Source organism: Stegodyphus dumicola, chromosome 7 (genome assembly GCF_044657685.1).
Source record: "Stegodyphus dumicola isolate Sdum_Otavi_A_Nest chromosome 7, ASM4465768v1".
NCBI classification, from domain to species: Eukaryota; Metazoa; Arthropoda; class Arachnida; order Araneae; family Eresidae; genus Stegodyphus; species Stegodyphus dumicola.
Window position 1 is genome coordinate 43,763,129 of NC_140774.1, and position 14,370 is coordinate 43,777,498.

The 14,370-nt window shown below is 30.2% G+C and overlaps 1 protein-coding gene across 1 annotated transcript; it reads right to left on the reverse strand.

Annotated features, from left to right (window-relative positions):
- Positions 1-852: 852 nt before the first annotated feature.
- Gabat (4-aminobutyrate aminotransferase) lies at positions 853-12,764 on the reverse strand. Its single transcript, XM_035361656.2, has one exon. It carries the CDS (start codon positions 12,739-12,741, stop codon positions 11,176-11,178), a length of 1,566 nt encoding a protein of 521 aa, XP_035217547.1. The 5' UTR covers positions 12,742-12,764; the 3' UTR covers positions 853-11,175.
- Positions 12,765-14,370: the final 1,606 nt, after the last annotated feature.

Genomic DNA, 14,370 nt, shown 5'->3' on the forward strand with positions numbered 1-14,370 from the left:
AAAACAAACTTTCGGTCCCCTGAAGTTCTTTATAACGAGGTTCGACTTACTTACTTACCACCAGCTAAGTTGCTGTGTCACCTGTTAGATGACTCTCAGCATTTGTACTCAATTGCTGGAGCATTCTGTTGCCGCTAGGCCCAACCAAAAATCTCTATGGAATATTAATATTTGTAGCAGACTTTGTAAAGTTACTTCGGAAATTGAATATTTATGACCTGTGGTTATTAAAGAGATCCTGTCAAGACTGACTGTGCTGAATAAGATTTTAGCAGTGTTTTATGCATTGTGATTGTGAGTTTTCAGAGAATATTTACTCTAGAAGTCAGCGGTAACTTGGAATAAGAAATTATTCAGATGCATTATACTGAACGATATCAATGAGTATATTTATAAACATCGCATGTGCTGTTCACATATTTGCAGAGTTCCTATGTAATATTTGCATATCTCATTCATAGCAGTCATTTGTGTTATTTACAGTTCGCTTACAATTCACTCATATATAGTATGTCTGATCGATAACTAAAAGTGACGCAGAAAAATATAAATCAGTGGGTAGAACTGAAAATGTATGTGTTCATTGCAAAAATGTGCGGTTCACTTATAGAGTTACAGAGCACCGTTTTATATCTGCTTGGCATTTTGTACCGGTTACTGGTACAGAACACTTGAAGATTGGACTAGAAAATATTATGTTAATTATAACACCACTCAGCTGCTAGATCTGTTCTTGGTGCATTTTATTTGTCCCAGCCTGGAAATATCAATTTTACATACTTCATTAACAATATTTAATACAATTCTGTAAACAGTGAATAAGTGTATACCAATAATATCAACATTCATTCGTTCAAAATACAATTGCTTTTATTCCCCTCATAAATTAGTAAAAAATACCAAAAACATAATTTTGGTGAGAAGTAATTTATTTGAAATGTTTAACATAAAAATAAACAATGCGTTGAACATTTAAAATACATTATTTTACTCATATACATAAATAACATTTAATTATGGCACATCATCTAACCGATGACATAAATGGAAAACTGCTGAGTTTGTACGAGAAATTACTTTAAATTGCACAACACACTAGGTACAAACAAAACGCAATTCATGTTTTTTCTAAAATCATAATCCAAATGCAGCATAGAATTAATGCCTGAATTAAATTAAAACAATTCTATTTTTTTTTCCAACATCAAGATTCAAAATTAATTTTTCACCTTAAGCGAGTTTCATGCTTTTTTTTTTTTTTTTTGGTCTTGGCAAACATCATAATACAAAATACAAGGATTATATTAACACAATATTTGGCACAGAGATTTTAAAAAATAAAAAGAACACATTTATATCACAAGCATTTAACAGATAAAATAGAAATAGAAAAAAAAAAAAAAAAAAACCCTTCTAAATCGAAGTTTTATATAGTTATCCATAAAATCTTACATTACAAAATGAAAGCACATGAATAAAATGCAAGTTATTCGAGGCCCCTGCATGAACTGCATAGAAATATTATAAAATTACACGCAATTACATTAATTGCTTAAAACAGAATAACATTTAATAAAATTGTATCACTTTCACATGACATCGAACTGTTAACTATTATTAGAACTTAGAACTCATTGTTACAACAAATAAATGTTTCTTTTTCACCAATATTTTCTTCATGTCATTAATTTTAATTCAACACTCTCAAAAATACTATTTTTTGCTTAAATATTGCACAGTGAATCAAAATATATAAAAACATTCAGTAGTAGCGAACATATATAATAGTATTATACTAACTACATCGATTAAATTGATGTTACAATCAGCATACAGTGTACATAGAAACAAATAGCAATATGCCACAAAAGGCAGTGCATATTTTGGCATTTTTGCATAATAGAACAATAACATTTGATCACATCTCACATTCTATGTTTTAATAAAAGATCACAGATAAATAATAATGAGAAAAATTTTTGAAACTGAATCAAAAGGAATTATTGTGACTAGTTCATCTGTACATGTTGCAGATAGCCTGCATCTGTAGATGTCGCGACTAACATCGCAGATATCCATTCTGTACCAGACTAATTCCACATACCCATAATAAATATGAACAAAATACATCAAACTATTTGAAAAATATGCACAATAGGGTCCTTTTTTTCTGTAGGTGAAATACGTATTTACTATTTATACAAGTGAGGAAACTTTCTCTTTTATCATAATTTACTCAATAAAGATAAGGTTTTTACTTAACAGATAAAGATCTGGTAATTAGAAAAAAACAAGCAATAGTTGGCTTAAAATGTATTCTTTCATGTTGCAACCATCTTGTTGTGACCATGCTTTTAGGCATTAACATATTATCTGAAGCATATAATATTTTATTTTCAAAGTTCCTTGAGTCTGGAGAAAGATAACTACTAACTCCCTCCCCCCCTCAAAAAAAAAATAAAATAAAAAGAAATTGCAGTTATTCAAATTGTAGTCAAAACTATTTTGGCAACTACAACATCTCTGTCTGACGGATTGATTACAAAGTTGAGAAAATAATTTTTTACATAAAACAAACCTTATGCAGTTAAAACAAATTAATGACAATATTTGTATTAGCTTATATTTTCATGCAGTTTCAAAATCATAAGCTAATAAGAAGTAAAGCAAGGAAATTAATTCTCATTTACAAAGGTTCTAAACCTAAAAATACCATAATACAATTTTTATTTTCACTACATTCAGTCAGAAATTTTTTATATGCATAAAACGCAGAACACTATTGTGTACATTCAACTGAAATTAAACTGAGCTATAATTTTAAAATAATAAAATTAACAATATAACAATAATAGCTATAAATTTTTGCATTTTTCTTTTGTTCAATCTAGTTACATGATTCATGGAATAAATAAAGAACAATACACTTACACACTATAGGTTGCTTTTAATGTTTACAATCTACATATTTACTCACCATTTTATAATATTCACATTTTATTTATTAACCCCTTAAAAATATGTAATGCACTATATTATCTCTTTGGATTAGTTAAATTTTAAAAAATGAATAAACTAATATTATTGCTTTGCATTAGTTAAATTTTTAAAAAATGAATAAAAACTTAACTAGCTTAATTTTACTTGGCTTAAAATTTACTTTGAATGAAAGTATAAATATTCAGAATATACTGTAATCAGATATTCAGAATTCTATTGTAATCAATAAACAGCTGTAATCTAAATAAGCAGTTGCAAATAGTATGAAGAAAACACTCATTTATTTGAAGCATATAATCAACAGTAAACTTTTCAAATTAAGTTAAAAAAAATTATAGTTACTAGTTCATTTAACTTTTTCACTCCAACTGGCATGGGAAGGGATATAAATCAATATTTTACTATAACCAGCAACACTACTGCTAAGAAATTTGAATCTAATGTTATCATGCTTATTTCACTTTAAATTAAGATGGATCATATATTTGAATCTAATGTTATAATGCTTATTTCACTGTAAATTAAGATGGATCATATATTTGAATCTAATGTTATAATGCTTATTTCACTGTAAATTAAGATGGATCATATATTTGAATCTAATGTTATAATGCTTATTTCACTGTAAATTAAGATGGATCATATATTTTAATTTTAAAAACATTTATAGATACATTCAAATTATTTAAACAGTTTTATTTGGTGTTTGTTATCCAGCAGACAGAGGTTTCGTAACTGCCAAAATAAGTGATAGATTGAAAATGTACGAGTTTAAGATGTGGTCATCTGCCTCTTGCAACAATTATTAGTGCATTCTTTCAGCACTCTATATGTTTTATTTTAGATAACTTTATGCGTTGAAAACTTTGGTATCATTTCAGTTTTTATTTTTGTGATGATCTGTTGGATTTACTGGAAACTGAATTGTCAATCAAAATGTTAGCATGAACCACCATCATTATTGAAGAATAGAATAATTATTACTCAAATCACCCTAAAATTTACACTAGTGTCTACCATATATATATCTGACAGATTAAAAACAAGTACCTTTATTTTATATTTTAAAAATTTTTTCTGAAATGCATAATAGCTACTATAATAAATCTTGTCCAATGAACAAAGTAGTCGACAGAAGTGACTATTTTATGTCAAAGACTTCCAACGTGAAAGGAAATTAAATTCCCCATTTTCATTCGATTGCTTCTGACGAACATTTTACAAGTGAAAAATAATGATTGTAAGTTTTCCAAGTGAAGATAAAAGATATTTTCTTAAAAAAAAGTAGAAAAAATACACAGAAAAATAAATAAATACCATACAAAATTCATTTTCTCAACTGTTGAGATACAAATTTTGAGTGGACCACATATATAGCACATACCATATTCAAATTTATTAGAAACTGGCTGAAATATTCTTCAAATGATAAAGGTTAGAACAACACATTCACATAAGACTGCATTTATATAACTGAATAAATTCTTACTTATTAGGATTTAAATTTTGTTTAACTTCTTAATCACTAAAACATACTTTACAATGAACTTTTAATAACTGTAAAGTACCTGGGATCTTGCTATTCCTAGCTTACACATACAGTGTATATACATGCAACAGTATAATTAAAATCTGTTCACTCTGATCACAGTGAGTTGAAGGACTGGTGAAATTTGATCATCGATATGATCTAAATTTAAAAAACAAACGTCTGAGATTATAAGAGACAAATTACGGGATAAAATTATTTATTGCAGATGATTTATAAAATGCTACAACAATCAACTTATCAATATACAGTTTCTTAATCAATTGATGACATAATTTAAATTTAAAAATCAACAACACTTCATTATTATATTTGAATGAAGTAGTAATTCATTATATTTGCATATTTTAAAATAATTATTAATTTTGGAATATTATTTACTCTATAATGACGTCACAAAGATTTGACATGCATTTTAAACAATATGTTATGAAAAACAAAATATTCTGATAAAAAGCATAAAATACAGTTGTGTATTAATTTTAAATATGACAAAACAGATTACTTTTAAAAAGATACCTTAATCAACTATATGGAAGATACTATTTTTGATTTCGATCTGGCATTTTGCGTTGAAAACTTTAAATGTTGATTAACTTTTCAAATTGTTGCCACCAAATATTATCGCCCTGTATTATATTTAAAGAAATCACATAATGAAGAATCTTCATAAATGTATGTATGTTTCTCGCATTGTGATAAAACAACGGTACCTAGAGCCATTAAATTCTGAATAATGCAATCTTCCACCGAATATGGGCATGCGGAAGCCCGAATTTGAAATTTGTTTTCTTATCAGTTTCATATTTTGTAACACTTCAATTCATTTTCAATTAATAAACTGAATGACTTCAAAGCGAGCAATGGCAAAACTGCACGGAAAAAAAAAATTTTATCTCCAGCGCACGAGACTGTGTATCGGATATTCTAAAGATACGTCCATTTTAAAATTATTTTGCAATATTGCTGTTGAGTTAAATTTTATGGTTTAAGTGCAAAGAGCATTTAATAAATACAGATAACACACAAAAGGTTAAAAAAAGGTCCCTTTAATCATCATGTAAAATCTGAAAGCTTCAGATTTTTTTTTTTTTTAAATTTTTGCTTTATATATTTGATATTATTTTTTTCGCCATTCTTTTTATTATTATTACAGGTAGCATTATAGCTGTTTTATGTACTAATGTTGTATCATGTGACACTGTGAAGGTTTGGTATTGAAAGTTAAAAAACCAGACTATGACATTCAGGAAATAGAGCACTCAGACCAGCCTAATGATGCTGATGAGGCCTGCTTGCAAGAAATTGTGGAAGAAGATCAGCATGCAACCACTTGACTGCTTGCTAAGGAGTTAGTGCCCTGTCCATTAGTTGTGCTATGCATCACATAAATTTGACACAAGTTCAATTGCTGGGCTTCCCATGAGCTGACTCAAGTCTGTCCTTGAGTCTCAAGAGCAAGACTCAAGGACAGACAGGGTCTGCACTTATCCGCTGGATTATCAGCAGGAAGACAAAATTCTGAAGCGGCTCATCACTTGTGATGAAAAGTGGATTTACTTTAACAACACAGACCAAAAAGGGGATGGGTCTGAACCTGGTGACCCCATCCGCAGCATTGTAAAGTGCAATAACAAAAAAGATTAAGCTTTGTGTAGGACTGCCGTGGTATTATCCACAAAGAGTATCTGGAAAAAAAAAATAAAACCTTTGACAATAAGCTGTACAGCGAGATGCTAGTCTGTGTTGACACTGCTACCAAGGAAAAATGTTGAACTGAGTTTGAGTGCAAAAAGGTAATATTCAATTAAAATAATGCAAGACCACATGTGTCTGCAATCAGCAGATAGACTATGTATGGACTCGAATGATACCTTTTGCCACAACCAGCATATAGCCCCGACATCAGTCCTACAGACTTTTTTTCACATCTGCAGCTACTGTTTTCCATTCTGCATGGGATGTCAAAAATGAGGTTGATTTTTATTGGACTTAAGGCCATGACATTTCTGAGATAAAGGCTTTGAAAAATTGCCAAAACTTTGGCAGAAAATCATAGATTTGGGTGGTGATTTCTAACCTCACTAAAGTACAGTAGCGTAGCTAAGGTTTTCAGCGCCCGGGGACAACTGAAGATTTTGCGTCCCTTTATCTGTGCCAAGAACAGAAAATATTTCATTCTAAAATTTCCTAACTTCAATTTGGCGCCCCCTGTATGCTGCACCCGGGGACAGATGTCCCCCCTTGCCCCACCCTAGCTACGCCACTGCTAAAGTATTGGTTTCATGTTTTGTTTTACTAATACTTTTTAATGGAAAACTTTCGTTACAACCAAATATTTTTCAATAAAAAAATCATTTAAGAATTATACTACTTCCTGATATAATTCCATGGATGATGTATCAAGAAGTAGATTGTTAAGCATTTAATTAACAACAAATGGAATACAAAGTATGGAAGAATTTTTGGCATCGCGATACCTAAAATACTGAAAAGAATTTCATGAAACACTTGGGAATTTTGAAAGTGCAGAAACATGAATACTTAACATATAGGAAGCCTGACAACCAGTCAGGTAAGTTCATCAAATTATACAAAATTATAACAGTTTAAGAACAGAGACATAAAAATTTCCCAAATGCACTGTACAATGTATGTTGAATACTTTAAAATGAAAAGGATAAAATTTATATTCAAATTTAAAGTATAAAATTTATATTCAAACATGTATTATTTACAAAATTATAGTAAGGATATATCAGTTATACGCTTGGAATGAAGAAATACATACTCTGAAATTATAAGTTATGCATTCAATCTGGGAAATTTAAAAATGTATACTTATTATAATTAGAATTTAAACACACTGGCAACTTTAGAAAGAATCTCGAGGAACACAAATTTCAAAATGAAATACACAGCACAGACATCAACAGCTAATCAGATTTCATATCATTTTCAAGGCCTGATAAAGACAGTATGGAGCATGCTCTTAATGGTTACATATTTTTCTTTCCTTAACTTTTTGATTATCCACACCCCTATGAAAAGTTGCCATTTCATTGGTGAATTTCTGAATTGACGGATCATGCTTGTATAGCTTAATTTACAGCTCATATATATAATTCTGTTCATAATGCTGAAAAGAAGCATTTTATAAGAAATAAAGACACTTCAAGAGAAAATTTTTTATAACCAATACTAACACTTTTACATTCGACAGATAATATTCAGCTAAATGATGGTTTAAAATAATGTGAATAAATTTACTTGCATGCAAGTATGCTACCATGAATTTGCTATTCTTGCATTCAAATTCAAAAATATGACAAAAACATGGCAATTCTGTTAAAAAAAATTTTTTTTAATGCAAAATAAACATTTGTAGTTTTCACATACTTCTCATATGATTTTCATTTAGATAACTCTTTTCACAAGGAATAACACATCCAGCTATTATAAAAAAGTTCTCATTGGTATTTTAATATTTGGACACATTCCTGTTTCATTTTCCTTAATACTAATGAAAATACAACTCGTAATCAGAAATTCTTTTCTTATCAGCATGAGCATAATTTAGTGGTGCTTTCATAATTTTCATTCAAAAGTTTTGATGGAATAAAAAACATATAAGAAGCATATGTAGCTGTTGAAATCTCTTCATGATTTCTTTGAACACTTTATCTGAAGTTAAAACTATTTTTTATCCTTCGATTTAATCTGGTATGCAATTTAGAACCTCATTATTCTTTATGTGCTTTGACAATCCACATGATTAATCCCTATAAAATAATGTTTGTGCTAGAAACGCCACTACCAAAACTGTGCTGCCCCCTCAAACTATGCCACTGTCCCTTATTATCTGAGTACAAACTGTTTGTTATTTACATACACTGTTTGGACAAAAAACTTAATTCCTAAAATTAGAAGTCCTATAGGCCTGTGGAAGACCACTACAAATGGCGAATCAATCTAATTGCCATTAGAAGTATATAAAATACTTAATATAAACACAAATAATTACAATTAAATGTAAAAAAGTAAATAAAAATATTATTAAATTACATTAAATTGATGATAATGAAAAAAATTTATGATAGCATTGCAAATCTACCAGGAAGCTAATCTTATTTGGGACTCTGATTACTGCATTATTTGCGACTCTTACTTGGGACTAAGATTTTATTAAAATTAGAAGTACTTAGATCCAGGCTCCAATGGGCTAATTTAAACTCTGTTTGGGCATTTCAATTGCATTCTGTAGCTGGAAGTCAAACATCTCCTTAAAATGCAATTTTGTTTATTATATTTATAATATGGCTGACATATAAATTAAAAAAAAAAAAAAAAAAAAAAAAAAAAAAGCTGTCCTCTTAAATAGTAGTATCCTAGCAGAGTCCACACCTTTGGCACAAATGATTTTGGTTGGCGATGTGTATTAATGAGTACATGGACAAAGCCAAGGGAGTGCACAATGCCAAGTTTGTGCAATTCTCTGGTGTTTTTTAAGTGAAAATAGGTCAATGTGTACACAGATACCGAGTTTGGCAGTTCTTTGACTTATTATTTTCAAGTTTGTGATTTTGAGAAACATGTGAAGCAGTGGGTGATTTTGCACTTTCTCAGTTTGTCACCAAGGGTATGGGGCTTTCCTAGGATTTTACCAAAAAGGCTACTAACCATGATGGCATAAACATATAATAACTTTGGTGGCTATGTGGAATATACACAAAATATCAGTACGAAAGTACTGTAAAAAAACTGGAAGCAAGAAAAGATACTAGATAAGAACATTATTGTGGCATATTTTTCCCAATACTGGAATGGAACTGGGCACAGCACAGTAATGCCTCACTAATGTAACTGTAATATAAAGTTCAAAGCTTATGGCCAATGTCATATGCAAGGCCATGAATCAGTTACAATCGTTCATAAAACTCTCTATAGGTAGAGCATGAAATTGGCAACTACAAAACAGTAAAATGATTCAAATTTCATTCAAGCAATTAAAGTTTCAGGCTTTATTATTAACTGAACCAGAATGAAACCTCTCTCGGCAACCACCTCAAAAAATATCTAATATTTACAATAGAACACAGGTATTGATCATCACCTACAGTCATGCTTTCTAAGACTCTCTATCAGGCACTACAGGTACCATATCTTAAGGTGACTTCATGACATATGAAAAATACATTATAGTGTAACATATTACAATAATATTTTTCATAACTTAATTTTAATGAGTAATGATACAACAGAAGCAACAAAACAGTAACAAATAATATCGTAAAATAAATTACTATAATAAAATGCTAAAATTTTAAATAACAACAATAAAATAAAATTCTTGAAGAATAATGCACATCTGACTGCATAGCTTAGTTTTCATCTTTTATTTCTAAACTGTACACTGAAGATAAATGAATCCCAAGTAAGTATGACTATTAAATAGTCTTAAATGAATTCCAGAAGTCAAAAATATAATCATTCCATTAGTCAACAGATAATCAGGTTATTCTGTTTCTCAGTGATTAATCCCTTGTTTACTCTTAAATTGATCAGAATTTTCTGATAGCATTTGCCATCAAACTTTGCCTTATATATGGCATAAAAGTTCAATATAAAAGTATACAAAGTAAATAGTAAAAGTGAAACTTGGTATAATTTACATTTCCTAATATACAGCTTTACCTATATTCTTAAAAATATAAACAAAATTTTGGCCAAATTTAAAACAATCATATATCATTAACATTGAAAAATCAATTAAAATATATGTATTTAACAAATATTCAGCTTATTATATATACATTATTTTATTTGCTCAGTGATGCTAATTGGAATTACCATTTGAATTGTATGAAAACATTATTTTATTCACATAATTATTTAGACTTACAATCTTAAATTAAAAAAAAAGGTTATCTTTATTGTCATTTTTAACAAAGTATTAACATCATATCAAAATGCTAGCATATTTATAAATTAATTTTATCTTAATATCAACAAGTAATCTGAACTAAAAATTAGGGAGAAAATTTTTTAGTTAATTCATTACAAAAACTATAATAGCTATAATATATAAGTAGATGCATATATGAGAACAAAAAATAATAAAAATGTTACAAAGCTGATTATTAGGTAATCCAAAAAAGCTTCAATAAGAAAGTCCACAGTTCTTTCATGGCAATTTAGTGCACTTAATGATTCATCATGATTTGAAATGTTTATACAGTGCTATTTTCTCATTTATATTTTTTCCTTTGGGATTACATGATCATGATTGAATTCAGTTCGTACATACAAATAACAATTTTGAGTATAATCTGGTTTACACAGCAATTTGTTACCAATACAAATAGAGAAATAATACAACTATAAAATGTAAAAATATATAATATCCCATATGAGCTAATAATTTGGTAAAGTTGCTATATACAATTATAATAACCCTAACTTTCAAAATTCTGCTACAGAGAATTTTATTAAAAATTTATAAAATAAATCTCTTATAATAAGTAAAACAATTTTTCATTGGCATAAATGTTTATAATTTACTATATGGCCTCTTTCTTGTAGGAAATATATATTTTTATAATTTCATAAATTTTAATAAAAAGAAATTAAAATTCCTCTCCTAATACTTGATTTAGACGGTCTAGAAAAATATCCGCATGCTTGGGCTGAAATATTAAAGCAGTTCTTATTCTTAAGGTTTTAACACCACTGCCCCCACAGTGGATGCCTTGTTTATGTAACGCTTTTATAGTTTTATCCCTAGCTTCGGCATCCACAAAATCTAATGCTGCAAAAGTGCCCCTGCCACGTGCATTGAAAATTTTATTTTGATATTTCCCTTGTAATTCCTTTATACCTTTTAATAAATGAGCTCCAGTGACTTCCATATTTTTCAGGAGATTCTGCTCTTTAATTACTTTAATAACTTGCTCCAAAAGTACCATTTTAGAGGGATCTCCTAACCAAGTATTAAAAACCCGATATGGTTCTCTTGGTCGAAACTCTTCCCTGTAAAAGTAGCCACCTGTTAACATTTTTTTGCTAAAAGTTACCATATCAGGAGGAACATCTAATCCCCAATGTTCATGTGCCCAGAATTTACCCGTTGGTCCACATCCAGTCTGAACTTCATCACAAATGAATGCAACATTTTTATCTAAGCAGATTTTCCTCAGCTTGCAAAAAAAATTATCAGAAGCATGATTATCTCCTCCTTCTGCTTGTATAGGCTCCACGATCAAACCAGCTACAGGAGTGCCTTTCTTCTTGTACTCTTCGATTAACTCTTCAACATGAGCAAGAGATTTTGCATCTTCAGAATTGTTTTCTTTCTCAAATTCTTCAAGTGGATATTTATACCTGGGAAAATTAGCAATAGGCCAGTCAAAGGAAGGAACATCTAATTTGTGAATTGGTTTTGAATGAGTTGTGGCAAGAGCTCCAAATGTACGACCATGAAAACCACCCATAAATGACATAATACTTAATGGTGCACAACCAGGCTCTTTATTTATCATACAACTTTGGAGTTCCTGCTCTGTAGGAGGGTTTCCGCCACGTTCTTTATATTTATACCAAAAACATACGGCTTTAAAAGCATTCTCATTAGAGCAAGAACCACAGGCCATGGTCTGAATTTCTTTCATACCTGGTGGGGCAACTGACATAATACTGGCATGCAGCTTATCAACAAAGTCGGCAGGGGGTAAAACTCCTAACGCAGGCCGATTTACAAATGCTACCATATTAGCCGGGTTTTTCATTGCATCTAATAGAGCAGGGTGGTTATAACCCAGAGGCATGGATGATATTTGATTATATACATCCAAAAATATATTGTCATCGGCATCGCATATATAGTTGCCATAAGATTTGCTGTAATTAATGAAAAGCTGAACAGCAACAGTATTTTGAAGATTACTAAGCTCTTTCTTCAGCGACAGCGATTTGGGACCAGGAACATTTTGTGTGGTAACTTTTGGACCATCAGGTTCACTGAACACATTGCAAGAAAGGGGAGATACAAATAAATTTCTAATGCCAATCACAGATTTACATTTCGCAATGACATTCTGCTTTAAAATACCGGTTGAAGAGCATCCTGTACCACGCAACATGTAACATGCAGCCATTGCAGATGAAAACATAGAGCAGCCTCCCCTCCGAAGCATAATAAACAACTGATCATTTACTGTCTTTCGCTTTACGTTATTCCCAATGTTGCCAAACTGTGAAAATTAATTTCTGAAGAGCCGGAACTCAAAAAGCAAAATTTTAAATATCCCCAAAACATTAAAATTTAAAATACATAAATCATAACCTATAAGCTGTGACCAAAGTATCGCAACATTTATTTTAAATATATGTTTTTTGAAGGCATTACGTATCCTGTTTTATCCGAATATTAATAAGACCTTTCCCAACAACAGAGGTAAAAAAAAAAAAAAAAAAAACGGTGAATGCAGGAAAGAAGTTGAGCCTGGAAATTATCAACAATTGTAGCAACCGCGAGAGCTAATCAAAATGTTCACATTACAAAGCAATTCGAATATCAAAATCTCTCGCACGGGACTGCAGCAGCGATATGAGTCTGTCATATAACAGACTCAGGATCGAATCCCAATGTCATTTGTCCAAAGTTAATGATACTGTTAATACCTTCTTAAAAATCCCAGGTCCTTCGAACTTTACATTCCTCGATACGCCTAAGCTGGTTGCCGATTATATTAGCTCATTAAAGCTTAAAAAGCTCCAGGTGTTGATGGTATTTCTACCAATGCTAAAAATCTGGCGCTGAAACATCTTCCTATCAATGCCATCACTTGTCTTACTAAGATAATCAACTCTATTATAAAATTTTCTTTTTTAATGTATGGAAATATGCCATCATCGTCATCTTCCCAAAACCGCATCAAAATGCAACGTTTTCACAGAACTACCGTCCAATCAACCTTCTCAGTCAACTTTCTAAAATAGCTGAAAAAAATTATTCTATATCATCTTAATATAATTATTTCCCAGAGCTCCTACATTCCAGAAGAAAAGTTTGGCTTCCGTCATCTTCACAGTACTAATCACCAGCTGTTTTGTGCTATCGACTATATTATGGACGGTTTCAATTGTAAGTTCGCTACTGAAGCCATTTTCCTTGATATTGCGAAAGTTTTTGATAGGGTATGGCACCGGGGACTTATATGCAAACTTATCAGGTTAAACTTCCCCGATCATTGTATTAGACTTATTGCTTCCTATCTCCAAGACAGAATCTTTGCAGTGAAAATTGGCAATTCTGTTTCTACTACGAGAAATTTTTCGCTGGATTTTATTAAGTTTCTTATTATGTTAAGTTTCTTATTTATTTGAAATCTAGAAGCCAAGCATGCTGAATCTTTTTTTTTTTTTTTTTCATAATTAATGAATTTTATAAGAACAGTGCATATTCTGTAGTTTACTTTCAAAAATAAGATTACTAAAAATTATTAAACTATATTTCTTAGCAGAAGTAGTATAGAATGTATACTTTTCGTAGTACAGAATAAATGGTCAACAAGTTTTCAACTTATCTGAGAGGGATATGTCCAGATCCTAGTTGATTTAACGTAACATTTTCCAGTATTGTTATCAAAAAAATTTGTACTGTATTGTATTGCAACGTATATTAGTATTGTAACAGGATAATCTCAAAACTACAGAGAATATTTTTAGGGTTTTTTTTTTTTTTTTTTTTTTTTCCTCCTAAAATTAATTTTGTTCCCCTCCCCAAGCCAATATGAATAATAGTGCATACAGATTTTAGCACA

Excerpts from the sequence above, each read along its gene's own strand:
- Gabat (XM_035361656.2), bottom strand. The coding sequence starts at position 12,741 with ATGCTTCGGAGGGGAGGCTGCTCTATGTTTTCATCTGCAATGGCTGCA.